The sequence below is a fragment of the Selaginella moellendorffii genome, unplaced genomic scaffold (assembly GCF_000143415.4).
Source record: "Selaginella moellendorffii unplaced genomic scaffold, v1.0 SELMOscaffold_9, whole genome shotgun sequence".
NCBI classification, from domain to species: Eukaryota; Viridiplantae; Streptophyta; class Lycopodiopsida; order Selaginellales; family Selaginellaceae; genus Selaginella; species Selaginella moellendorffii.
The window spans coordinates 1316174-1341240 of NW_003314270.1; the positions used below are offsets into that span (position 1 = coordinate 1316174).

At 44.2% G+C, this 25067-nt stretch overlaps 6 protein-coding genes and 1 long non-coding RNA gene across 7 annotated transcripts; 3 read left to right on the forward strand and 4 right to left on the reverse strand.

Moving 5' to 3' along the window:
• Nucleotides 1-7044: 7044 nt before the first annotated feature.
• On the reverse strand, nucleotides 7045-9483 carry LOC112345663. Its single transcript, XR_002992116.1, has 2 exons — nucleotides 7638-9483; nucleotides 7045-7592 (listed from the first exon to the last, which is right to left on the reverse strand). It is a non-coding gene; the product is annotated as an uncharacterized LOC112345663 (long non-coding RNA).
• A 2559-nt stretch (nucleotides 9484-12042) lies between these two features.
• LOC112345667 (stress response protein NST1-like) lies at nucleotides 12043-12923 on the reverse strand. The gene is made up of 3 exons (XM_024672910.1): nucleotides 12654-12923; nucleotides 12525-12601; nucleotides 12043-12470 (listed from the first exon to the last, which is right to left on the reverse strand). Exons 1-3 carry the CDS (start codon nucleotides 12721-12723, stop codon nucleotides 12135-12137), a joined length of 483 nt encoding a protein of 160 aa, XP_024528678.1. The 5' UTR covers nucleotides 12724-12923; the 3' UTR covers nucleotides 12043-12134.
• A 790-nt stretch (nucleotides 12924-13713) lies between these two features.
• LOC9632855 (putative polyketide hydroxylase) lies at nucleotides 13714-15399 on the reverse strand. Its single transcript, XM_024672757.1, has 8 exons — nucleotides 15237-15399; nucleotides 15099-15181; nucleotides 14918-15053; nucleotides 14376-14845; nucleotides 14278-14325; nucleotides 14056-14230; nucleotides 13889-14001; nucleotides 13714-13830 (listed from the first exon to the last, which is right to left on the reverse strand). Exons 1-8 carry the CDS (start codon nucleotides 15397-15399, stop codon nucleotides 13735-13737), a joined length of 1284 nt encoding a protein of 427 aa, XP_024528525.1. The 3' UTR covers nucleotides 13714-13734.
• Nucleotides 15400-15506: 107 nt separating this feature from the next.
• On the forward strand, nucleotides 15507-16204 carry LOC9630927. Its single transcript, XM_024672498.1, has 4 exons — nucleotides 15507-15607; nucleotides 15693-15757; nucleotides 15824-15901; nucleotides 15967-16204. Exons 1-4 carry the CDS (start codon nucleotides 15538-15540, stop codon nucleotides 16177-16179), a joined length of 426 nt encoding a protein of 141 aa, XP_024528266.1. The 5' UTR covers nucleotides 15507-15537; the 3' UTR covers nucleotides 16180-16204.
• Nucleotides 16205-17346: 1142 nt separating this feature from the next.
• Nucleotides 17347-19994, forward strand: LOC9632856 (U3 small nucleolar RNA-associated protein 18 homolog). Its single transcript, XM_002967584.2, has 4 exons — nucleotides 17347-17509; nucleotides 17621-17641; nucleotides 17867-17968; nucleotides 18286-19994. The coding sequence occupies exons 1-4, from the start codon at nucleotides 17406-17408 to the stop codon at nucleotides 19775-19777; spliced, it is 1719 nt and encodes a 572-aa protein (XP_002967630.2). The 5' UTR covers nucleotides 17347-17405; the 3' UTR covers nucleotides 19778-19994.
• Nucleotides 19995-20078: 84 nt separating this feature from the next.
• LOC9632857 (nucleotide pyrophosphatase/phosphodiesterase) lies at nucleotides 20079-23059 on the forward strand. Its single transcript, XM_024672495.1, has 13 exons — nucleotides 20079-20400; nucleotides 20654-20741; nucleotides 20799-21056; nucleotides 21117-21225; nucleotides 21293-21404; nucleotides 21452-21584; nucleotides 21646-21821; nucleotides 21874-22060; nucleotides 22114-22181; nucleotides 22241-22349; nucleotides 22416-22604; nucleotides 22687-22767; nucleotides 22823-23059. Exons 1-13 carry the CDS (start codon nucleotides 20114-20116, stop codon nucleotides 22895-22897), a joined length of 1872 nt encoding a protein of 623 aa, XP_024528263.1. The 5' UTR covers nucleotides 20079-20113; the 3' UTR covers nucleotides 22898-23059.
• LOC9632858 (acetate/butyrate--CoA ligase AAE7, peroxisomal) lies at nucleotides 22746-25055 on the reverse strand. Its single transcript, XM_024672496.1, is given in 5 exon segments — nucleotides 22746-23208; nucleotides 23260-23625; nucleotides 23627-23865; nucleotides 23930-24514; nucleotides 24795-25055. Coding segments are annotated over 5 exon segments (1653 nt in total). The 5' UTR covers nucleotides 24984-25055; the 3' UTR covers nucleotides 22746-22934.
• Nucleotides 25056-25067: the final 12 nt, after the last annotated feature.

A 25067-nucleotide genomic window follows, 5' to 3' on the forward strand; every position in this document is an offset into this window, starting at 1 on the left:
CAATGCCATATATTAATATTAGCATAGTGAGATTTCGGTAACCGTTGGATTGATTTCAATTCGGACTACTATAAATTAAGGTTTTTTGGGTAATGGATATGCACATTTTCTATATTTATTTTCATATTTCATACATTCACATTGGTGGAGGTGTGGTGCAATTTTGATTATCCCTAATGAGTTCTTGGATTTGGGATTCTGCTATATATCTAACTTTTATATTATCTAGATCTCCTTTTCCTTATAGCTTTTTTAATTTCTTCTCTTTTGGTCTTTTCCTTTTCATTCATTTTTATAGTAAAGTAATAGTGTCCTCCTTTTTTGACTCTGGAGTAGCAATTGGTGCAATTACTCGATGTTATATAGTTGTATTTAAACAATCAAACTCAATTAACAATGGAATTTACAATATATGGTATAACTCATTTTACTCTTGTTGCCAATCCTTGAGTCCTACTAGAGTTCTTCCGTGGGAACCTTGGGGATTATATATACCACTAGTTTGATCACTTCATGATGATTGCTATATATCATTTTTGTGATGATGCTTGGCATTTCTATGAATTTGCCATGTGTTTTTAAAAGACAGTGTTGTAATGGTACAATAATTTAAGTGCAGCCACTCGTGAGGATTGGAGTATTCTCCCAAACATCTTCAAATATGCATTTGAATATACCAACAATTGTGATAATGCCTTTCAACAATTATATCATTCTTGTTAAGATTTATCTGAGTCTATGATACAATTTGGCATTTGTTTTTTAAGCTTCTTGCTCCGTGCAGAGCCAAATATATCAGAGTGGATCAAGTTGGGAATGTTATGGCCAACACTTTATCAAGATTTTGTAGAACTTGTGTATGCACTTGCTTTCGCCGTCCTTAGCAATGCTCTCACTTGGCACAATGTTATAAAATGTCACTTTTTCCACTTCTCATTGCACGTCTTTGAACTCCACTTTTTATGGGAGATAATCCTATTCCAATGGAGGTTGATGTTGTTGTTGCCCAAGTTCAAGGACAAGGACAAGGATGTGGTCGTGCCTATGATATCCACTATTGAGTGTATAATAAAATTCATCACACTTATCGGCATTGTCGGCATTTTCTGGATTGTCAACCTCTATTTCCTAAGTGGAGACCTTGGCATTAATAATATTTTGTTGGTGTTGTTGCAGTGGAAAGTCTTGACATTGAGATGCTTTCAAGAAATGAGGAGTTGCATAAGTAGCAAAGGTACCTTGTGCAAATAAATCAATGACCCCTTTATCTTTTTTTTGAGAGTATTATCAAGGGGTTCATTCGACACAAGTGCATCCAATGTTCACTTTTTAAGTTTATTTTTATAATAAGAGGTCTTTTATGCTTCTCTTTGTGTTGGTTATACATGCTCGAGTTTATCTTTTATTGTTTAGCATGTTATCACACATTATCGTCTACATTTGCATCGTGTGTGTAGCGCATGTGATCATAGGATGAGATTTGGATATACTGTCACCGTGGATCCTTGAAACTTTAGGCGATAAATGGGGATAAATAGCCACTAAAGGCTCTCTCATCAAGCAATTGCCCCTTTTCTAGTTGGCTTAAGGGGAGAGAGATAAGGTGCGCTACAGTGTGGTAAAGCCAGTTTTCATTATTTATGGCAATAGCCATACACACCTATATACACGGGATGAGGCAAACTTAGTTGTGTGTATGGGCGGTCTCAAGTTTGAGTTGCAATTATTGCTGGTACTATTGACTCAAGTTTTTAACTTCATCCCTTGTATGGATTGGTTGTGGCATAATTATGCCACGTGTGACTTTGAGGCCTTTTTATATTTCTATCTTATTCTCCTATTCCCTCTTCTGATCCCTCCAATAGTTTTTGTATTGTAATGGTTAACCGACTCATGAAAAAATATGCCGATCTCTATTGTTTAGGGCTAAAATTGCAACACATCATCCTATTCCAACTGGGGATGCTCGTCCAATCAAGGTTCACAAGATTTTGTGTGCAAATGTCAAAGAGATGTTAGAAAAGGGTGTTATTTAAAAGTTCTAAAGTCCTTAAGCATGTGAATCTCATCTTGTGACAAAGTTTGATGGGAGTATTTATTTTTACATCGATTATCATCAATTAAATGAAGTGACAATCCCAGACATATACCTTCTTTCTCACACTACTGATCTCTTAGATCATTTTAAGAGAAGTCTTTAATTCACCAAGTTAGATATTGTTTTTGGGTACTGGCATGTACCAATGGCCGAGAAAAATATTCCTAAGATTACTTTTCATACACCATTTGGTTTATACAAGTTTTTAATGATGCCATTATAAACAACTAAAGAGAACGACTTGAAAGGCAATCCATGGGGTTCAAATATAAAGGGAAAGAGCCCACTTCCAATCGGTTAAGGGTTTTGCGATATTTGGGGTTAAGTGTCATTGGGTTTAAATATTATTGGGTTGGGTGACCTCTCAAAAAATCCAAATTCAAGAGGTTATATTTTATATCAAAGAAGGTTTAGGGTCTGACTCTATTGGTTCGCTTAGGGGAATCACACCATATATTGATTAACATTTAATAAGTCTAATTTACTCCGAGGGGTAAGGTGTTAAGATAGCAAAGCTTTTAGGAGAGTTATAACTCTCAACTTTCATTCACGAGGGTATAAATTTACAAGGAAGTGTGGTGAATTATAAGCAACTAAAGAGAATAGTTTAATTTTCTCCAGTTGGGCTTGACCCAAGGGGTAGAGTGTCAAAAGAGCAGGGCTCTTAGAAGAGTTCCAACTTTTAGCTTTTGTTCACGAGGGTACGAACTTGTAGGGAAGTGTGGTGAATTATAAGTAACCAAAGAGAACGGTTTGAGAAATGATCCATGGGGTTCAAATATATAAGGAAAGGGTTTATGAACAATAATGCACCTTCTTTTCCAATCAGTTAAGGGTCTTGGGATATTTAGGCTTAAACATCCTTGGGTTTAAATAGTATTGAGCTGGGTGATCTTTTGGGAAGTTTAAATTTAAGAACTTACAGCCATTTGATTTGAATAATGCTCTAACAACTTTCTAATGAATGATGGATATAATTCTTTATGATATGCTAGGAGTGACTACTGACTTCATTGATAATGTCTTGATTCACTCGGAAAGGACATGAGAAGAACACATCCATGATGTTTGTAAGGTGTTGGATCAACTCACCTACAAATCTACTAATGCCTCCTTTTGATCTTCTTTCATATCCCAGCCCATCCACAAGAGAATTTTGACATCTTAGTGTCACCATGGATCTTATAAGTGCTTAATAAGTTCCTCTAGATCATGGCATTGGGTTCCACTAGCATGGTGGCGATCAAGTGTTTAGTGACTTCTAACTTCATTAATGATGTCTTGATCCACTCGGAAGGGATATAAGCTTGCAAGTTGATTTTGACAAACTGGTGGTTGTTCCAAGGTTTCCCTACTCTAAAGTGTGTGAATGATATGCAACATTTCTTGGGCAAGGTGTAATATTTTAGTTATTTTATTGATCATCTTTTTTATCACATTACACCGTTACAAGTGTTGCTCAAGTTGTCAATGTTATTTTTCATCTAGTATGTGGACTATGAGCGGGTGTTTTATTGACGACTCTTCCAATTTTGGTGTATCCTAACTACACTTGATTTTTCATTTTATGCATAGATGCTTTTGATATTGGTTTTAAAGGTGTGTTAATACAAGAGAGTTTGAGTGTGCCTGGTCAACACCATTTTGTTGCATATATCAACACAACCAAGTGAAGTGAACTATTCCATAACATAGAAGGAGTGTTTAGTAGTAGTTTAGGGTTTCAAGAAATTTCATACATGTCTATATGATTCTCGAACATTACTAAAAGGTGATCATGTTGCATTTACTTCATTATTAAAGTAGAATAACTTGGCTAGTCGTACTGCTCAATGGGCTTTTAAACTTCACATATATAATTTTGATGTTGTTCATCACTTGGGGAGTTTTATGGCTGATGTTGATGCCCTTTTTTGAGCTCCTTTTCCTTCTTCACTCTTTTCTCATGTTTTTTACGAGCCTATTATTCTAGCATCTGTGCATTTTTTAAATGAGAATTTTGTACCATATATGGTTGCTATACTTGATGTTTAATGTCCATAAGATGCAGAGCAAGATTTACCTTCCATTGATGAGGTTTGTGAGGCTCAAGAAATTGAACTGTGGATTCGAAGTCTTTGCAATGGGTTTAAGAGTATTGCATCACTTATTAATGATTTAACATTTTGGCGTTTACATTCTTAATATTACCTTGAGAACAGTCTTTTTTATTTTATGGGGATATATCTTGATGATCATTTATGGCTAGTGGTGCTTTCAATATTTATTCTATATTTTCTCCATACCTACTATAATTCTTTTGTTCTAGACAAGCATATGGGATATTGTCATGTGACCAAGAAGTTACAATAGTTTTTATATTGGCCAGAGGTGTGATATAATATTATTTAGTATATGCATAACTGCATTTGGTGCTAAGCTCGTAATATTCCCCCTCGTATTGCAAAACGATAGTTAGAGTCAATTATAATTTCCCATCCATTTGAGTTGATGACATTTGATTTAATAGGGCCTTTTCCATGGTCGACTGTTAACAATAAGTATATCATTATTGCTTTTGATTATTTGACTTGCTAAATGGAAATCAATGTTCTTATTAGTGCATCTGCAACTGTTATTGGATACTTCCTCCTTAATTAAGTGGTGTTTTAGAAATTTTTTCTGGAGTGGATTCGTTCATATAATGGTCATGCATTTATACGCTGAAGCATTTCAAGTTTTGACGTCTCGGTTAGGGATATGCCACACTTTCATGAGTGTTTATCATCTAATTAGATGGTAAGGTGGAATGTCTTATTTGAACTTTCGAAGGGATGATCATGAAGTATATAAACTTTTAGCGTTTAGATTGGGATTGTTATTTGCTATCTTTTCGGTATACGCATGCCACAAGGGTGTAAAGTTTTGTTGATGCTTCACCTCTATATAATCATTATCCAATATTACCAATGAGATTTGGTTTACTTATGCAATTGCCATGAATTGTTCATGTTAGGTCGTGGGATCAATATTTAATGAGCATTCTTCCATTTTTCCGAGTAAAGTCTACTAAACACTTAGGCTATATACAAATAGGACAACAACAACATTATAACTCCCATCATTGTCCATTTGTAAAGTACAAAGTAAATGATTTGGTGTTAGTCTATTTCCCAATTTTACAATATATGGTTTATCTAAGGGGCTTCTTAATCAGTGGAAATGACAATATGGTATGTTGAACCTTATAAATTTGTGGTTCAGCTTGACATCCAACAACCTGATCCTCTAGAAAATTTGCCTATACAATGCTTAAAATGTTTTGCACAAAAGGATTAAAAACAACTAACACCATCTATAAATTTACTAATGCCTCCTCCTGATATTCTTCCAAATCCTAGTCCATTCACAAGAGAACCTTAACAGTCTTCCATCATTTCGAGAGGAGGGGATGATATGAAGTCTAAATATACATCTACAATGCCATATAATGTAAGATTGATGCTATCATGGAGGCTGCCAGATTGTGAAAACTACAAGCCTAAGCGGCTCTGTCATCAATGATCCTTGGCTTGCCGATCCAACACGGACGAAAGTCAATCAGGACCTCTGTGCCGCTGTTGGTATTTTCAAGTGGCTTTGGATCAGACGAAGGCAATCTCAACAGAAGGCCGAGAAGAAGAGTTGGCGCTGCTGCTTCAGCTACACAGATTGTACGGCGACAAGATCAGCAGCTGGATAGTTTTATCAACCACTGGGAAAAGCAAATACGGGTTCTACTGCAGTGAGACTCTAGCCAGGGGTATTGAGTGGCTTGCGACTTTAGTGCCGGCTCAGCCAGAGCTTCATGCTGTGGATCTCCGCGACTTGGTGGCAGAAAAGCTCTACTCTACGTTAAACTCGTCACGTGAAGAAACCAAAGCCGGGCCCGGAGACTACGTCTTCAGCAAAGCGCTCCACGACGCTACAGCGGAGGTGACAAATGCTGCCAGTACGAGTCCCAGTCACTGGCCTCCTCCCGACCTTGCGACTTCGTCGGAAGATTGGTATAAGGATCAGGACACTCCTCCCGCGGGCTGGAACAGCTTTGCGACTTAGCAGCCAATTTTCTATGCGCTGGAGCTCTGCCGACTGCGTCCCTTTCCTCGTCTTGACGAACGAACCACGTTTGCTCTGGCTCTCTCACCATTGTCGGCGGTGGCTCCCCGACTGCGTGAGAGCTCAATACATGTCTCTACTGGAAGTGTACCTGAGGAAGCTCGGCTACGAAGAACTGGAGGCTAACCGTGTCGCAGCCAGCATTTTGGATGGAGCAGTGAGCCTCGAGTGGTCGGAAGGTGGCCGCGCGGGCGTCGGGTGTTTCGGAGCATTTTCTGGACGAAGCTGATGCGTCCCAACAGCGAGCCTCCCCGACGGTTTATCTCTTGCGCGAGATCTCCTTTCACAGAGACGTGGTAGGGGACTACAAAAAGAGTCTCGCGTTTGCTTCTCGGCTCCAAGGTGGCAACTTCCCCGAGTCGATCCAGGTGAGTTTTGTGGAAAGATACAACCAGCAGTACACCGAGACTGCCTGTGATACTGCAACTTCAAAGCCAGAGGACGTTATGCTCAGGCACGAGCTCAAGTACCTGAGAAGCGGAGATGAGCTCGAGCTACTTCCGAAGGCAGTGCTACCTCAGCCGGAGCCAGAGGCACGACTGGACGAGCTAGTGGCAAGGCTGGACAAAAGGCTGGATGAAAACACTCAGGCAGCAGCGACTGGACTGGAAGAAATTCCTCAGCCGTGGACAGAGGACACGAAGCTGCTCGTGCTCACGCCAGAGGGGATCGACTTGGAAGTTTTGGAAGTGACGAGCCCGAGGTCTTCAAGCTCGGACAGCTACAAGAGGTTTAACGAGCTCTTGAGTAGCTAGACGCTCGTCTCTGGCAAGCTACTTTGGTGTTTTTTAATAACTACTTGGCAAATGTTTGTAAATGTATTCATTTCTTTTCAAGGAAACCACAGGGTAGCTTTGTGTAGGTCGTCTCGTTTTGCCACTGCCAAAGCGTACACTTCCATCTACCTATCGCTATGGAACATTGTTCTATGTCACCGTTGCAATCTCATGGCGTTGCAAAAACAAAAGGAAGTTAGAGAAACTATAAAGAAAACTAAAGAGAACATAGACCTGGGGTTGAAGCCTCTCAGTTCGTTAAAACAAGCATTTTGGTTAGAACAAGCACCTGTCAAACTTCGACTTCCATATCCTTGAACAGCCGGAGTTTTCATGATCGTTGTTTTCATTGAGGTTGGACCATTGTCATGAACGTCTTCAACTGGATTGAAGTTCTGAAGTCGCAGATGCCCAACGTTGTTTCTCAGCTCGCAGGTCTTGCGTTGAGCGCAGCAGCAACATCGCTGACAATCTCTCCAAAATGTTGACACAGAATCTCTCCAATCTCGTAGCATTTTTCTTCTTGGACACAGCGTTTTTTAGTTCTTATCGTGGTTGAACAGCACCAACATGTCACTTGTCTTTTTCATGACAAGAAATTAGAACAAATTGAAACACACACAAACCTGACAACATGAAGCTAAGTTTGTCAACTTTCAATGATCGTTAGTTTCCCTTCCCGTTGAAAGTTTCTTGGGCCGTTGTTTGCACTTAGTTTGTTTGAGTTGTTTGAGCATATCATCTTAGCTTGACTGTGTCACTGGCTCCCTTTTGCGTTGAGCATACCCCGTCGACAATCTCAATCGAAAAGAAAGAGCGTCTTCAAACGTTGAGAGTTTCAACAAATTCTTGATTGCTTCTAGCCTCTCTTTTATCGTTGATCATTCTAGAGCATATTTCTTGTCTCCGGCAAATCTCTCTTGTTTCGTTGTCTTACTCACTGAACTTACCTTGCGAGGTGGAGAGGTGCGAGAGTGGACCGGGCCTGTCAAGGATCAGCGACGGATCATGATCGTTGCTTTCATTGAGGTTGGACCATTGTCATGTACATTTTCAACAAACGTTTTGGTTAGAACAAACAGCTCACGAACCTGTTAAACTTCGACTTCCATATCGTTGGACAGCCAGAGTTTTCATGATCGTTGTTTTCGTTGAGGTTGGACCATTGTCATGTACGTCTTCAACTGGATTGAAGTTTTGAAGATTGCAGATGCCTTACGTTGTTTCTCAGCTCCCAGGTCTTGCGTTGAGCAGCAGCAACATCGCTGACAATCTCTACAAAATGTTGACATAGAATCTCTCCAATCTCGTAGCATTTTTCTTCTTGGACACAGCATGTTTTAGTTCTTATCGTGGTTGAGCAGCACCAACATGTCACTTGTCTTTTTCATGACAAGAACTTAGAACAAATTGAAACACACACAAACCTGACAACAAGTTTCCCTTCGCGTTGAGAGTTCCTTGGACCGTTGTTTTGCACTTAGCTTGTTTGAGTTGTTTGATCAAGCATATCATATTAACTTGGACTGTGTGCGTTGAGCATAGCATCGAAAAGAAAGAGCGTCTTCAAACGTTGAGAGTTTCAACACGAATTCTTAATCGCCTCTAGCCTAGAGAATACCTCTTAGCTCGTTGCAAGCAGCTTCGCTTTCTTGCCTCCAGCAAATCTCTCTTGTTTCGTTGTCTTACTCTAAACGAACTTACCTTGCGAGGTGAGAGTGGACTTGATCCGTCGCTGATCCTTGACCGGCCCTGATCGTTGTTTTCATTGAGGTTGGACCATTGTCATGTAGAACTTCAGCTGGATTTAAGTTCTGAAGATCGCAGTTTCCCAACGTTGTTTCTCAGCTCGCAGATCTTGTGTTGAGCGCAGCAACAACACAACTCAAAGCTCCAAAACGTTGACACAAAATCTCTCCAATCTCTTCTCTTCTTGGCACACACTGTGACATGGGAGTTTTTCAGTTCTTATCGTCGTTGAGCAGCACCAGCATGTCACTTGGCTTCTTCATGACAAGAAATTAGAACAAATCGAAACACACGCGAACCTGGCAACGTGAAAATAAGTATCGTTGATCGTTAGTTTTGTTCGTATTCAAACAGCGTTGTCCACATCGGTGAGTTTCCCTTCGCGTTGAGAGTTCCTTGGCCCGTTGTCTTGCACTTTGCTTGTTTGAGTTGTTTGTGTTACTGGCTCCCTTTTGCGTTGCAATCGAAAAGAGGTGTCTTCAAGCGTTGAGAGTTTCAACACGATTTCTTGATCGCCTCCAGCATACCTCTTAGCTCGTTGCAAGCAGCTTCGCTTTCCAAATCTCTGTCTTACTCCTAACGCAAAGAAAAGCCCTACCTAAACAAACTTACCTTGCGAGGGTGGAGAGAGGCGAAGCGGCCTACCTGGAGCTCCGATCAATGGGCAGAGTGGAAGGGTCGCGAAACCCAAGACGCGGCATCCATCACTGCTCTAGCCCTTTATCACCGATGAGCCCTAAACTTGAGCTAAGTACCACTGTTTTATATAGACAGGGCAAAAAGGGGAAGTTCTCAATTAGTGCAAAACGAAGAATCTTACTTGATCCAGAAGCTTCCCGTGCTGGCAACAGCAGCACGGAAGAGCCAACCAGCAGGCTCCGATCAGCAGGATTCCTCGAGCCGGCGATAGGATCCGTATGCATCGTGTTAAACAAACACAACATGAAATGCGTCTCCGACGAGCAGCATGTCGCCTTCCTTATACAGCTTGCCACGTTCAGGTTCTCGTCAATGCTGAACAGATGCTGCAGATCCTCCAGGAGTTGCGTGTTGCATGTATAATCCCCAAAACTTGGACAAGTCCAAAGCTCGTCCCACTGCACCCTGTTTGTGAACTTTTGAAAAGTAGAAGATTCAGAGTTTGGCTCTTCAAATAAAGAATGAGATCTTACTTTGGTGCACGTCCTGCTTGGTTGCTGTTGTTGCTGCTGCTGGTTCCAGTTCTGGCCAGTAAAACACTTCCTGAAGCCAGAAGTTTCCAACTTGAGATCCTTGTGGACGTTGTCTTTGGCAGTGCTGGCCAAAGCTGTCTTTGGTTTCAACGAGACGAGAAACCAAATAGTTTGCACTTGCGGTGAGAATTGTTTGCATTACCTCTCGTAAGGGGCTCTTCACCTCCTGAAAGGGTGGTAATTGTTGGATTGATTTGAATGTAAATTATTTGCTTATGTATATACGTTAGGGTTTTTGGGCTAATGGATGTGCATATTTTTATATGTATATATGTATGTATATGTGTATGTATGTATGTATTTATATTTGTATATGTGTATATGTCCTTGCGATCATTAACAGGTAATATATTAATTATATTAAGTTTAGGATTAAATCTACTCCATTCATTCATGTATATAAGGAGAAGTTTAAATACCTATTTCTAAATCTCAAGCATTCACATCAGTGAAAAGTGAAAGTGAGGACCTTTGCAATTTATCTTTAGAGGGCAAGGTTTTTTTGGTAATGTTTTATATTCAGGGTTATGCTTTCATTTTTATTCTTTCAAATTTAAAATTGTAACTATCAGATTTGAAATTTTTTTTAATCTCTATTACATTCTCTTCTTCTATAATGCCAATTATCGATTAAAGAGTATATCACTTTAAATTACTCCATTGAATTGAGTTTTTGATGTTATAATGTATGATTATATTGGTGTTATACCTATCCTTTGTGTATTATCATCTCTAACTCTCATAAGACGTGATTATATAGCTTCTATTCTTAGTGTCTTGCCATCTCCTATTGATATGGGTATAATTGTGATATTGTGATTGTAGAGATATTAATGATTAAATAATGTTTACAAGCTTAAATGGAATTCTATTGATAAAGAATTCAAGATGAGTTGAAGATTTAGTGGGGTAAGTGTTGATTTTTTAATCTACCATTTGATCCTTTATATTTGTATATTGCTCTTTCTCAACTTTTTTTTTTAATTTCTCAGTTTAAGCCACTTTCTCATGTTTCTAATGCTTTTTTCTCATCTACAATATTTTCTTTTCCTAAGATATCAATAATTTGTGACTTTTATCATTCTCATTTTTAAACCAGCATTGAGTTAAGTGTTTTTTGGTTTTTGTTATACAAAATCTGAATGTTGAGTATATATATAAAGTTGAAAATCTTGCTTTTGTTTTGTTAGTGGAGGTTTAAGGTGTGTGTTGAGGAAGTTCAACAATGTGAATCTGTTATTTATGTTATGGTCATTAACATATTTTGTAACAAGAGGTCTTTTGTTTTCCAAGTGTTTGAACACATTTTCTTCTTTTTATTTTTTCATTTTTAATTTAATAGTTTCTCTTATTTGCCTTGACATTTCAAACTTTCTTTTTTCAAAAAAAGAGGTGGAGGAGTGATGAGAATGATGGAGTGAGGATTTATTGATAAAGCAAAAAAGAACAACATGGATTGTAAGTGAGTACAAGTATAGTGAGTACAAAGATACTAAATTTGAATAAAACATCTACCACAAATCTAGTGAGGTTAAACAAATATGGTAATAAAATGAAGTTGAATATAGGTAACAGAGTGAGGTTAAGTGTAATAAGTTTTTATGAAACTAGTGTTTCAGATTTTTTTTCTGTCAAGGAAGGTATATTGAGGATGTGAAAGATAAATAAAGCAAATTTAACTTATTATATGTAGTGTTGAATGTTGACAAGAAAGAAGACGCAAAGATAAATTTTATTGATCAAGTTAATAATAGTCTTAAATGATGGCTAGCAAACAAATTTAGTGATGAAATATATTATTTATTACAATAATGTTTTGTGGATTATAATGGTTTTCAAAGTGCCTTGCTTTAGTTCAAAATTATAACTTTAAAATTAGTTCAAAAATTAAGCATTACACACAGAATTATAACTGATTCATTGGGGTTTTCTAATTAATTGATGCTTGTGCCATGACTTTGGGTTTTATTTTTGTTATGGTTGTCAGCAATTATATTAGTGGCAATTTTATAATTTTAACAGGCTAATTATATAATTTATTACACTAAGATTCTTTCAAAAGTAACTTCTTATGGCTGTGAGATTCTAACATCAGCTGAGGAGTAGATGGAAAGCCAGGTGAGACGGGATAACTTCTCCCTTTCACTGTGCTTTACCAGACTTCACATTATTGAGTATTTGCTCCAGCCTGAATTTCATCACTGGCTGCCCCTTGGAAGTTTTCTTAAACATCTTTGCCTTGGTCTGCTTCCTCAGCTTCTCCGAGTGCTCCCGAGCCTGCTGCCTCGCCGCATTCTCCTTTGCTCTCTCTTCCTTGACAACTTCCACCTCCTCTTTCTTCCTTTTATATTCGCCTCTCAGCCTCTCCAGGGAATTGAAGCCCCGTTTTCTGTGCCTTCTTCCACCAATTTGGCTACGGCTGCCCCCAGCACCATCTTCATTCTCTGCCTCTGCGTGTGTAGCATCCTCTTCAGGTTTCTACAAGAAGCTCTCTCTCTCAGCAACGTTTTCTGCACCAACTACAAAACTTACTTGAGGATCGAGCTCCTTCTTCAGCTTCTTATACTTCTGCACCTTCTTGGCGTTCTGGTAGAACTCGCGCTTCTTCTCTGCGCAGGGAAGAGCAAAAAGATTGATACTAAATGCGATCAAATGACTCACTGATTTCACAGGGGTTGTAAGACGACCGGGATTTCACTGCCTCCTTGCCGCCTGGCTGCCGCTTCTTCATTTCCAACCCTAAAAAAGGTGGGCTTGTTTCTTCTCATTTACATCCAGCGCTCTTAAGCTGGAGTTTCTCATTCCATCCCAAAACGCTGTCAAAGGCCAGCCTCAGTTCCTCAAACGACTTGGAACCGTGCTGCTTCAAGGATCTCCAAGCGATGTGATCGTCTGGTCTGACGAGAATGACGATCCCAGGCTGAGACACTCCGCATAGCTCCCACCAGCTGCATTTGTCGGCTGCTACCACTTCGGTATAGGCACCGGCGTTTCTCTCCTTCCAGCTCCCAACGAAATCGGCCTCAGCGTCTCTAGCAGTCTGATCCGAAAGGACCACAACTCTTAGAGGAAATGGCGACGACTTTGATAGCTGCAGCGCGTCCTCGGCCCAGTTAAGACCACTCGCCGAGCACTCTACCAAGAACAGGAACTCGAGCCGGCTGGGATGGATCAAGTCTAAAGTCGACGAGATATCTTCCTGGAAACCAACACCACTGTGAGCGCGAGCATTGACAGAGAGAAGAATTCACTGCTTCGAACGCTTACGCAGCCAGGGGAACCGCCGTGCAAAACTTTGATCTTCATATGCGGCAAGCGCACTCCTGGCACGCTCAAAGGGACGTACTCTCGTTGCCTCTCCCGAGAGCTCTCCTCGACGTTATCCTCCGGTACAAGCGCTCCATTGGTATATCTGGAAAGAAGAAGTGGTGTGCCTAGACAAAGAAATGAAAGGCATACCTGAAGAGAAGATCCTCGGACGGGAACTGGAGCTGTAAGCTTTTACCCTGCTCCAGTATCTTTTTAACGTGAGAGATCCTTGCCTGGGCGACCGGATTGTATCTGTTGAGGAAGACCGACGCGACTTGGGCCCGGCCAACCGAGAAGATGCCGTCTAAAACCTGGGCCTGCAAGCTCTTTGGTAGGATGGATCCAACAGTGCTATTGATCGTTTCGTGCACCATTCTAATGATGAAAAAACAAAAAAGAAAAAGTATGATAGCGTCAAGAAATTTGAGGCAAGCTACCTGGCATAAGATGGATCGAGTCCCAAAGCCGATGGAATGGACATGGCCGCTTTGAAGTTCTCAACACTTAGCGCAGTGTTGGCCTTTGCAATCTGGAAACAAAGAATAAAAATTAGAAATATAGAAAACAATGAATGTTTTCTTCTTAACGGGTCTTCTTTCCGTCTCGTATGTTTCGAGAAGCGTGGATGGTGCCATGGAGTTGAGTACCGCGGCCAGCTTCCATGCTAGATTATGTGCGTCCTGTATTCCAGTGTTCATGCCTGGGATTTTTTGTGAGCATGGAGCCTTTGTGGAGCGAAAAGTGAAAGAATTACCGAAGCCACCGGCGGGAGGGAAGCGATGAGCAGCATCCCCTGCTAGAATTACTCGTCCTCCTTCACCGCACAAATACTTCTCCGCCACTTCCGCGTGCATGACCCACGGCTTGACACTCTTCACTTCCACGTCTATGTCCAACCTCAAAAGCTGGCGGATGGTCTTTTGACACTCCTGTAGGATCGAGAATAAAAAATGAGCGAGCTTGCTGATTGTCTTACGCTTTCTGTAAAATCATCGGCGTTTTGCTGTGGAGGATAAAATGGCATCTGCTTAACATGAAGCGTTAGGTGCATCGAATGAAAGAAGAGAAGCACACCTGAGCAACAAACTCCCCCAAGCGTAGATCATGCGCGACGATCACCGCTATCGCACTTGGATTAAACACAAAGAAGAGCATTCCGGGCCTGTTGTCCACCAAGTACTTGCTGAGCTTCTCACTGATGAAGTGCACGCTTATGAGCTGCTGTAAGTTGTGCTGTCCTTGGAGTGTAACTCCCATAGATTTCCTTACGCCACTTCCAGCACCATCAGCGGCAACCAAGTACTGGCAAGTCACGATTTTCTCACTGGCAGTGGATCCGGTAGGACGTAGCGTTGCCACGACTTTGTCGAGAGAGGATCGGATGGAGTCACACTGGTAGCCCATAAAAATGCTGCTCTGGTTTGGTTGCAAGGAAATGGGATCCAAAGAAACACCCGATCTGGTTGCGTTCTCCACGAGGATTGGAAGAAGACGGTGCTGCGAAAAATGAGCTACATTTGTGGGACTTCGATTGCTCGTCAAGTCTAGAAAAAAGAAAACAATGAGAAAGAAACCATCAAGTCACACAAAGAAAAAAGCAAAGAAATAATGCTTGCCTTTGGGATGGATGTGATCCACAACACCGAGAACTAGGCCATCAAGAGCAGTGCAATATGTAAAACGTCGCCAGTGGTCCAGTGGAGGTTGAAGAGTCTCGATTTTCGATCCCAGTCCGTCAAGCCTCCTGAAAATCTAGTGAAGAAGAAAAGAAAAGTGGAAAGCGTGGAGTTAACTTACCTCCATTGTCCTGTTATTTATGAAATGCGCCTGGGGATGATCCGGGAGCTTGCATCTCTTCTCGACGAGCAAAGACTGCACGCCTGTGCCCACCCAGCGATTCAAGTAAATCCAAATGGGAATGAGGAATCACGGTACCTAGTTTGCTTAGCAGGATTGAGAACGTTATTCCGACAGGCCCTCCTCCCACAATTACAACCGGAATTTCGCTGGGAATCGCGTCCACAGAAGGAATTGTCGAGAAGATCCGGCTGCGCACTGCAAGATCGCGCGCCCGGCGCCATTTCCCCGTTATTCGCATTGCAAAGCCCTAAACCCTAAGCCAACTCATAAGCCCGCGCGACGAATATTCCATCAAGTGATTAGCCCTAACGTAAAGCGCATATTCTGTGATCCTAGGATCGTCGTCGTTCGTGAAAACCGCAGGGAGGGAAGAGCCATGGCGCCCAAGGCCGCTCCAACGCCGTCGCCGCCGCCGCCGCCGCCAGCCCCGGAGCCAGCGGCTGTAGGTATTTCACTGCCGAAGCTATCGATTCTGACGAAATGCAGGCTGGGAATCGATGCTGACAAGCCCCTGTTGTTCTTGCTTGCCAGAGGCGCCCGAGGCGCCGCCGCCGGAGCCGACATTCACAGGCACCTGGTTCGATGATCCTGTTGAGGTGCGTTTCTCTTTCACTCGATCCATCCTTTCGGGAAGAAATCGTTCTTTTCATTCTGGTTTTCAGGGAGAAGCTGCTCAACAGGCAGCATTGGAATTGAAAAACAGGATAGAGATCAGAGCCTTGTCCGTGCGGCAATTCCTGGTAAGATTTTCTCTTCTTCTTCGTGTTTCGTTTGGAGAATTTACCTTGTATTCGATCTCTCATAGGAAAAAACGGTGGTACCTCTCCTATTGCAAGGCATGCACCACCTTGTTCTTGAAAGGTACGTGGTTTTGACCCCTCAGTCTTCCTATAAGCAGTGCACAGTGAAGCGAGGTCTTAGCAGTCTAGCCAGTCTTTGTTTCTCGTCGGTTTTCTTTTGTTTTGCTTCCCATTGCATTTGTCTCTGTCCAGGCCGTCGAATCCAGTCGAGTATTTAGCTGCTTTCTTGCTTAAAAACAATCCACAGGGGCCTGAGCCTCCGTTGCCCGAAGAGCCGCCTAAGGAATCTGCCGCTGGCGCTACTCCTACGGAAGCTCCTCCGGAAGCTCCTGCTGCTCCAAGCTAGACAAATTCTAGTTTATTCTCGTCCTGATCTTCTAGTTATCCTGATTCAGTTTTGTATGCATGCGGTGCTAGATACTTCAAACAGACTGAGTGACCGTTTTGATCCTTCGCGTTCTGTATGCATGGATCTTAGAATGCATGAGAAGTTGCGAAAAGAAGAAACATGAGAAGTTGCGGTAAAAAGATTTTCTACTTCCTGCTGTGTGGAGCTGCCAGTTTTACTGGCTGACAAACACGCAGCAGCATCTTTGGAAGTGACTACTGCCTGGAACTGACATAAGCAATCAGTTGCTAAACTTTTTGTGCTTCTGGATGCTCCACCTGTTGCCATGAAGTTGAGTCCTCTGGCAAGTTTTCCTCTTGATTTTCAGATGCTTCTCTATTTGTTGGAGGGTCATTGATTTCGTGCTCCTCCGTGTGAGTTTGATTTTCTGCTCGCTGAGCATCATTTTCTGCTGCTTTTGGAGCATCATCACCATCGTTGTTGAAGCTCGAGTCGTCCATGTCTATGAGTGACCCGTCGCTCGCGAAAATCCCCTCATAGGATACAAAGGAGAGCGATCTTAAGGTGCGCTCTAATTGATGGACTCGTTTCTCGTGTTCGGTTTTAACGATTGGACTGTCAAAACATTCTTCCTCAGGCAATTCTTCGGTATTGCTCTCTGCGATTTTCAACTTGGATTCACACCAGACTCTCGCACTCTCCTGAAGGCATCTAACCCGTCCCAGCCAGGACTTATCGTCCTTCTGAGGCGGTGTGTGCTCGCCGTCCTGGAAGCTCGGCCCGAGCGTTACAAGCGCAGCCACGCAGAGAGCGGTGGAGAGGAAGAGGGGAACAAAGTAGACAAGGACTTGGAAAAAAATCGGAAGTACAAAGAGGAGCAGCAGGCCAGAAGAGATGAGTGGATGCTTCAGAGGCGCATTGAGGATGTTAGAAACTTGGACAGCCATGTCCTGGGTGAAGCTTGCGAATCCTTAAGCGCTCGCAAACTTACCTCGGAAAAAGTCAACACTCTCGCTTCGAGATCGAGATCTAGATCTTCCCGGTAAGCCGTAGCCGTTGCTGCGTCGCGAGTTTCTTTTCTAAATCGTGAATCTCATGATCTTACCATGCAGGAGTCAGGACTCGCTGAAGAACAAGGAAACAAGGAAAGAGAGATCTCTCCAAGAAAAACTGTGCAGCCAACGAACGAGAGAAGACGAGTAGCTCTGGACTTTGAGGTCTGCTCCAGCTTAAAAAGGCTGCTGGGACGTAAAGATAAGCTCTTCACTGGACCCACGACCGGCCTTATGTTTGTTTATGCTTTTTTACAGGCCTCGGGAAAAGCTGGCCAGGCAAATGGGCTTTCGAGCAGAAGAAGACACATGAACAATGCAGGGATCGCAGTATGGTCGTTTCAGGCTCTTTGGGTGCTCGTACCATCGACACCATGTGATGGAAGAATACGATTCCAGTGAAGGTAAAAAAAAAAGAAAAAGGTTTTTATTTTCTGGTAAGATTTCGTCTTTCGCGTTGGCAATGCGTTTCATAGTGATACGTGTTCTTGTTTTTGTTTGTAGGATGGAAGACGGGGAGAGAGGACGTAGGACCGTTTTGATCGTGAATTATTTGGCCGCGTGGATGGATGGCTTCCTTTTTCTTCGAGCTTGTTCGGCTCTAAGGTTAGCTATCAATCAGAGGGACCCAAAGGCTGCCTGATTTCAAAAGGTATGGTGTCTTTTGCTTGGATTTGTGGCCTGTTCATAGATTGAGATTGTCCAGAGGGGCTTTCTCGATCGATCGAAGTGGCGCGAGAGTGACTGACTTTAAAATAAATGGATGGTCTTGCGGGAATCGGAGGAGTGGCGCTAGCATCTGGAAATGAGTTTGTTTTGGGAATCCTCGTAGCCATGAATGCACGGAAAGAGCTAGAGCTTGTCTTAACTTAATTAACCAGGTTAAATCTAAATTAGTCACGTTAACTAATCCTAGGGCTTAGGGTTTTTGTGGCTATGGCGGCCAGCGAGAAGAAGAAGAAGAAGAGGCGGAAGGGGCCGTCGCTCAATGACACTGGGCTCAAGGACAGCGATCTCCAGGAGGCTGAGCGGCTGCACGGATTGCTGTTTGGAGCGCTCGAGAATGCGGCAGAGGGTCTGGGCAAGGAGATTGAGGTAGGCGATGGATTTCGGAGGGATGTGCTAGGGGTCGATGCCGGGGAGGAGCCGGCCGCGGAAGAATGTGAGAGGAAGCCGGCATGGATCGACGAGGAAGAGAGCGAAATCCAGGTGAAAGAGGGCAAGGCTGTGTCGGCGGCGGAGTATGTTGCTGGGTTGAGGGCACAGCACGCGAAGCTCAATCCGGGGACCGACTGGGCAGCGCTTCCATCGGAGAAGAAGAAGAGAAAGAATTTTGATTCGGAGCTTGATTCCGATGTGGAGGAGGACGAGGACGAAGATCACACGAGAATTCTTCGAGAGAACGATGAGTTAGTCGTGAAGAGCAAGGTCCGGTTGCCGCAGGGATTGATCGAAGTGTCGAGGCTCAAGGATGGAAATGCCGATGAGCCTTCCAGCGCAGTGGTGAGGTCCGTGGAGTTCCACAGGAATGGCCAGATTTTGATGACGGCCGGGTTTGACAAGAGGCTGCGCTTCTTCCAGATCGATGGCAAGAAGAATCCCAAGATCCAGAGCGTCTTCCTGGACAACTTCCCCGTCCACAAAGCGAGCTTCGTGCCCGACGGATCCAAAGTCGTGGCTTCCTCGCGGAGGAAGATGTACGTCTTGTATGATCTTGCTCACGCCAAGGTGGAGAAGGTGATGCCTCCGGTCGGGAGAGACGAGCAAAGCCTGGAGAGCTTCGAGGTCTCTCCGGATAGCAAGGTGGTGGCTTTCATCGGGAACGAGGGATACATCCTTTTGAGCTCGCTTGGAACGAAACAGCTCATTGGAACGCTGAAAATGAATGGCTCTGTGCGATCGCTGGCGTTTGCGAACGATGGTCGCCAGCTTCTCAGCTGTGGCGGCGACGGGGAAGTCTACTGCTGGGACTTGAGCACCAGGAGGTGCTTGTACAAGATCAGGGACGATGGCTGTGTCAACAACACGGCGCTGTGCGTGTCCCCGGCAGCAAACGAGTACTTCTCCACGGGATCTTCCAGCGGGGTTGTCAACGTTTACAAGTACCAGGGACTCGCGAGCGGTGGTGCCGCCGCCGGGCCCGTCAAGACGCTGATGAACTTGACGACGGCGGCGGACACCTTGAAGTTCAACCACGACGGCCAGATCCTCGCGATGTGCTCGAGAATGAAGAAGGACGCGGTGAGGCTCGTTCACGTCCCTTCCTTCACGGTCTTCTCCAACTGGCCGACGCCGAAGACGGGCTTGCAGTACGTGCACTCGCTCGACTTTAGCCCCGGGAGCGGATATCTAGCAGCAGGAAACGCCGCGGGGAAGGTTTTGCTCTTCAGGCTTCGTCACTACGAGCACGCGTGACTACACAGGTCTTTTCTTCTATCTTTGGCGGTTTGCTTCCATGCTTCCATGACTCTCCTCTTGGGTCCCTTTGCAACTTCCAGCGGAATGCGCTCGCACAGGTCTCTCTTAGTAAAATTCCAGTTTTGCTCCGCCAACTTTTGCTCTTGTTAGCAGAGGGGATTGGCGCTGATGTAATGACTAGTGCAAGATTAATCCAGATCCGGGAGTTTTTTTTATAGTAAGCAGTCTCAAGCTCACGGGCTGGATCAGTACAGCAGACAGGCAGCAGGCTTAAAAGGACTCTCCACCACCCGAGTTGCCAGTAGTGGATTTTCAACTCTTCCTTCGACGAAGATGGCTCAGCTGAGTTCCGGTATCTCTCTTGGGCTTGCAGTTGTGCTGCTGTCGCTGGTCTCGTCTTTGCAAGCTCCTCCTGCTCGACTGGATCATCGGAACTCTGCCTTCGGTTCTATCACCAGGCGGACACTGCTGGAATGCCGCGATCCAAATCCGTATCTCAACTTCACGCTTGACACCGCAGGGCCGCTTGCGAATGTTCAAACAGTGGTGGCGACCGTGAGTGGTGTTCTTCAGCCGAGTGCCAGCGATTGGATTGGAGTATTCTCGTCCGCAACTCACAAGTAAGTGGACCTCAGTTTGCGTTCTTTCTTTGCTTTCTTTGGTTTTTATCTTGTTTTTTGTTTTGTACCTCTTTGGTGTAGTGCGAGTTGATAGAAAATGACTCGTACTAGCAACCCGTGTTTTCCCAGGAACTCTTTTACAGGTCTTGTCCTTTTATTTTTGGATCTTGGCGGAGTTTTCTTCTGTTTTGCTGTCAAAATTCGCGTGGATTGAGTGAGCTAATCAACTGAAACTCTTTCTTCTTTTTGGCAGCTACTCTGATTGCCCCGCCAAGGCAGTCTTATATTCTCAAACAGGTGATATAGCCAGCTTGCCTTTGCTGTGTGACTATCCTCTAAAGGTGAGATTTTGTAATTTCTTTTCTCTTTCTTTTCTTAAGACTCTTTCGATTTTGCAGTTCAAATTCTTGTCTAGTGATCCTGGATACTTGATCTGCTCAAACAAGACTTGTGCTGGCAAGCAGTGTGCCGTGAAGACGTGCTCTGGATCTGTATCTTTCCGTCTTATCAACATAAGGACCGACGTCACCTTTGTGCTCTTCAGTGGGGGCCTTGCAGTCCCCTGCATTCTCAAGGTGTCGCAGACTCTACCCTTTGCAGCGCCAAATTTTCCACTGTATGGCCATCTTTCTCTCGAGGATTCCTCGGGCACATCTGTAAGTTTTCAAAGATTGGATGCGTTGTTGTTATAACCTTTTTTTTGTTTTTACTGCTAGATGGTATTGGCGTGGGTCAGCAGGTCCTTCGATATCCACTACGTGGAGTTTGATCACGGCCGGAAATCCATGGATGAAGTGACAAGTTTTCAAATAGGAGATTTGTGTGGTATGATGTCGATTTCTATTTTTTCTCTTGGCTTCCTTTTATATTTGATTTTCTTTTTCCGCTGTAGATGCTGTCCCGGGACCAGCTAAGGACTTCGGTTGGCACGACCCTGGTTTCATACACATTGCGCGAATGCAAAATCTTAGGCCTGGTACAAGATACTCGTATCGGTATGGAAGGTAAGGAAGCTTCTTTTTATATTAAATTTTTAGCCATTTATTTGCAGCGATAATTCTGGCTGGTCCAACTTGAAAACGTTCACTACTCCTCCGGCTGGAGGAGCATACGGTACGAAGTTTCTAATCTTTGGAGACATGGGAAAGGCCGAACGAGATGGCAGCTTGGAGCATTACATTCAAGTAAGTTAAATCTCCAAAAGTCTTACGTCTTTGCGCTCCCGATTTTTTAATTTTTTGGCAGCCTGGAGCACTGCAAGTTATTGATGCCATGGCAAATGAGGCCGTAGATGCGATTTTCCACATTGGAGACTTGAGCTATGCTACCGGATTCCTTGCAGAATGGGACCATTTCCTGGAGATGATCGAGCCAGTAGCATCGAAGACTGCCTACATGACAGCAATTGGAAACCACGAGAGGTACTGATAAAGGTTTACTAAAACTTATAGATTGACTTGTGTGGCTTTTCAGAGATTATCCAGGCTCGGGATCCATGTATAGCACTCCAGACTCGGGTGGCGAGTGTGGGGTCCCATATCGATCTTACTTCCGGATGCCTGTCCAAGACATCGACAAGCCGTGGTACTCAATCGCCATTGGTCCCGTGCATTTCACAGTCATCTCCACAGAACATGACTGGAGCTCGACCAGCGAACAAGTATGCATTCTTATTCTTTTTCATGTTTACTCCAACGAAACCTTCTTCTACAGTACGCTTGGATGAAATCCGACCTTGAATCTGTCGACAGATTCAGTACACCATGGATAGTTTTCACAGGGTAACTGTTTTTATTCACATTTTCATTCTGTAAACTCAAGTGTGCGATTTTTCTTTCAGTCATCGACCTATGTACTCCACTCAACTGCCGGGAATTATTTCTAAACTTCTACCAGGTGTGGATCCGAAATTTGTAGCAGCTGTGGAACCATTGCTCTTGAGAAACAAGGTAAAACACGAGCTCTTCAAAGGAAAAACTAGAATGAAACTGTCTTTTTTTTTTTTTTTTGCACAGGTTGATTTAGCAGTGTGGGGACATGTTCACAACTATGAGCGAACTTGTGCTGTGTTTCAGGGCCGCTGCCTGCAGCACCCGATCAAGGATTTAGCGGGCGTTGATTTCTTTGACACTACAATTTACTCGGCTCCAGTTCACGCCGTGGTTGGCATGGCCGGATTCAGCCTGGATGACTTCCCTCGTAATGTAAGCTTGCAGCTTTGTTTAATATTATTTATTTCTGTTCAAGCTCTTTATATTCTACCTTTTCTATATTTTTTGTCGACAGTTTAGTTCATGGAGCTTGATTCGAAGGTCGGCATTTGGATATGCAAGAGTGACAGCCGATAAGACAAAGCTACTCTTTGAGGTAGATGAATTGCATTCTTGGTTCTTGCATGTTACTTATGTATTTTTCATTCCAGTACATTACAACGGACGGAACAGTAGCTGACCGGTTTAAAATTGCCAAGCTAGACTGGGGATTTTCCAGGCCGTGAACGATTTCAAGCCTTACAAGTTCAATCCAGTTGGCTTCTAGAGCTTGCTGATTTGCTTGACGCTGCCAAAGGCTCTTGCTTTGCTGCGCAGCACCTGTTTCTGGATCTTGCCAGTCGCAGTTTTGTCCAAGGCCGCGAGAATGACGACGCTCTTTGGCACCATGAACTTTGGCAAATGCTGTCGACAGAACGAGAGTATCTCCTCCTCGTTGCTCCTCACGCCGTACTTGAGAGACACAAACGCGCATGGAGACTCGCCCCACTTCTCGTCTGGCCGCGCCACCACAGCAGCTTCTAGCACTGCTGGATGCCTGGAAGAAAAAACGAAATGAGAAACAAGCAAGAAATAACTCTTCTTTTACCTGTACAAGATGCTCTCCACTTCCAGGCTGCTAATGTTCTCCCCTCCAGAAATGATAATATCCTTTGCTCGATCCTTGATCTCGATGTATCCATCGGGATGCCAAACTGCCAAGTCCCCGGAGTGAAACCATCCTCCTCTAAAACTCTCCAGCGTCGCCTCTGGATTGTTCAAGTAGCCCTTGAACACCATGTTCCCGCGCATGCAAACTTCGCCAATGGTGACACCGTCCTTGGCAACCGGTTCCAGAGTTTCCGAGTTGAGCACCTGTAAGCCGTCGAGGCCGACGTATTTCACGCCCTGCCGAGCCTTTAGCCTGGCCTGCTCATCGGGCGAAAGGCTGTCCCATTCGGGATTCCACTCGCACACCATATGTTTCCGTGAGCCCGTAGACGTGCGTCACATGAAACCCGAGAGCTTCGATTTTAGCCAGAACTGCTGCCGGAGGAGCCGCACCCGCGGTCATTATCCTGACTTGCCTGTGTTGGAGCCGCGAGAACGTTGAGCCCGTTGCCGCACTTATGATCGTGCTGAGCACCGTGGGAGCAGCGCAAAAGTTGGTCACGTTGTGCTCGGCTATGGCGGCAAAGATTCCTTTGGCCGTCACCTGTGGAAACGAGGAACTTTACTGCTATACGAGCGTAAATGAAGAGAAACGAGGAAAAGCAAACCTGGCGAAGACATATGTTGGTCCCGGCCAGAGCTGCGACTGCCCAAGGAAAGCACCACCCGTTGCAATGGAAGAGCGGGAGAGTCCAGAGATAGATGCAACCGTGCTTCATCTCCCAAGTCACGCACTCGCTTAGAGCCGAGAGATAGGCTCCACGGTGTGTAAGCATGACGCCTTTCGGGCTAGCAGTAGTTCCTGACGTGTAGGACACGGAGATAGTCTCGGTCTCATCCTCTGGCCTGCTCCACTCGAAACTTGGATCCCCTTCGCGGAGAAAATCTTCGTAGTCGCTGCTGCCGGGAGGCCACGAATTCTCCATGCCTTGGAAAAACTCGTCTCTTATCACCACCACGAAGGGAGCTTGGAACAAAGTCCCTGCTTTCGCTGTCCAGTCACGTAAAGCACCGCTAATCAGGTGGAGAAACTCCTCGTCAACAAGAACAGCTTTCACGCCGGAGTGATGGAAGAGCGTCGCGACGGTGCGCTGGTCTAGGCGGATGTTGACGCAATTGAGCACGGCCGAGGCCATGGGAACTCCAAACTGGACCTCGTACATGGCAGGAACATTGGGAGCCACCACAGCAACCTTGCAAAACAAGAAAAAACTTTTCCATCAGTCCTCACTAGAAACAAACAAGCCATGGATCGTGCAAATCAACGCATGGATTTTGCAAAACAAGAAAAGCGATCCATCAGCCTTCTGCTTCCTATAGAAAAAACCACTCTCAATCTAGAAACAAACAAGCCATGGATCTTGCAAAACAAGAAAAACTTCTTCTCCTTCCTCTAGAAAAGATCGCTCTCAATCCCAACAAGCCAACCAACTTCTTGGAATCTCTATCACGGGAACAAGGAGAGACACTTACAACATCGCCAGGGCCAATGCCTCGTCTTCGCAGTGCCGATGCTAGCCTCCTGCAGCGCTGGAGCTCCTGAGACCAGGTAAACCGCCGAGAATTGTAGATCACGGCCGGACGCTGGGGATGGATTTGAGCCGCGCGCTCCAGGAACACAAGCGGGCTAAGCGGCGCGTAATTCGCCTCTCCCAGATCCATGGCTCGCTGCGATGCTGCTGGTGGAATCCTCACTCACATCGCGAATCGATCGTTGACCGAAACCATAAACCCTATTCCAAAAGG

Excerpts from the sequence above, each read along its gene's own strand:
- LOC112345667 (XM_024672910.1), bottom strand. The coding sequence starts at position 12,723 with ATGAAGAAGCGGCAGCCAGGCGGCAAGGAGGCAGTGAAATCCCGGTCG. Across the intron at positions 12,602-12,653 it reads TTACAACCCCTGTGAAATCA|AGAAGAAGCGCGAGTTCTAC; the intron begins GTGAGTCATTTG and ends TTCCCTGCGCAG. Across the intron at positions 12,471-12,524 it reads AGAAGGAGCTCGATCCTCAA|AAACCTGAAGAGGATGCTAC; the intron begins GTAAGTTTTGTA and ends AGCTTCTTGTAG.
- LOC9632855 (XM_024672757.1), bottom strand. The coding sequence starts at position 15,399 with ATGCGAATAACGGGGAAATGGCGCCGGGCGCGCGATCTTGCAGTGCGC. Across the intron at positions 15,054-15,098 it reads TAAATAACAGGACAATGGAG|ATTTTCAGGAGGCTTGACGG; the intron begins GTAAGTTAACTC and ends CTTCTTCACTAG. Across the intron at positions 14,002-14,055 it reads CCCTCCCGCCGGTGGCTTCG|GCATGAACACTGGAATACAG; the intron begins GTAATTCTTTCA and ends AAAAAATCCCAG.
- LOC9630927 (XM_024672498.1), top strand. The coding sequence starts at position 15,538 with ATGGCGCCCAAGGCCGCTCCAACGCCGTCGCCGCCGCCGCCGCCGCCA. Across the intron at positions 15,608-15,692 it reads CCCGGAGCCAGCGGCTGTAG|AGGCGCCCGAGGCGCCGCCG; the intron begins GTATTTCACTGC and ends CTTGCTTGCCAG. Across the intron at positions 15,902-15,966 it reads TGTCCGTGCGGCAATTCCTG|GAAAAAACGGTGGTACCTCT; the intron begins GTAAGATTTTCT and ends GATCTCTCATAG.
- LOC9632856 (XM_002967584.2), top strand. The coding sequence starts at position 17,406 with ATGATCTTACCATGCAGGAGTCAGGACTCGCTGAAGAACAAGGAAACA. Across the intron at positions 17,510-17,620 it reads CAACGAACGAGAGAAGACGA|GCCTCGGGAAAAGCTGGCCA; the intron begins GTAGCTCTGGAC and ends GCTTTTTTACAG. Across the intron at positions 17,642-17,866 it reads CCTCGGGAAAAGCTGGCCAG|GATGGAAGACGGGGAGAGAG; the intron begins GCAAATGGGCTT and ends TTTTGTTTGTAG.
- LOC9632857 (XM_024672495.1), top strand. The coding sequence starts at position 20,114 with ATGGCTCAGCTGAGTTCCGGTATCTCTCTTGGGCTTGCAGTTGTGCTG. Across the intron at positions 21,057-21,116 it reads AGGATTCCTCGGGCACATCT|ATGGTATTGGCGTGGGTCAG; the intron begins GTAAGTTTTCAA and ends TTTTACTGCTAG. Across the intron at positions 22,605-22,686 it reads TGGATGACTTCCCTCGTAAT|TTTAGTTCATGGAGCTTGAT; the intron begins GTAAGCTTGCAG and ends TTTTGTCGACAG.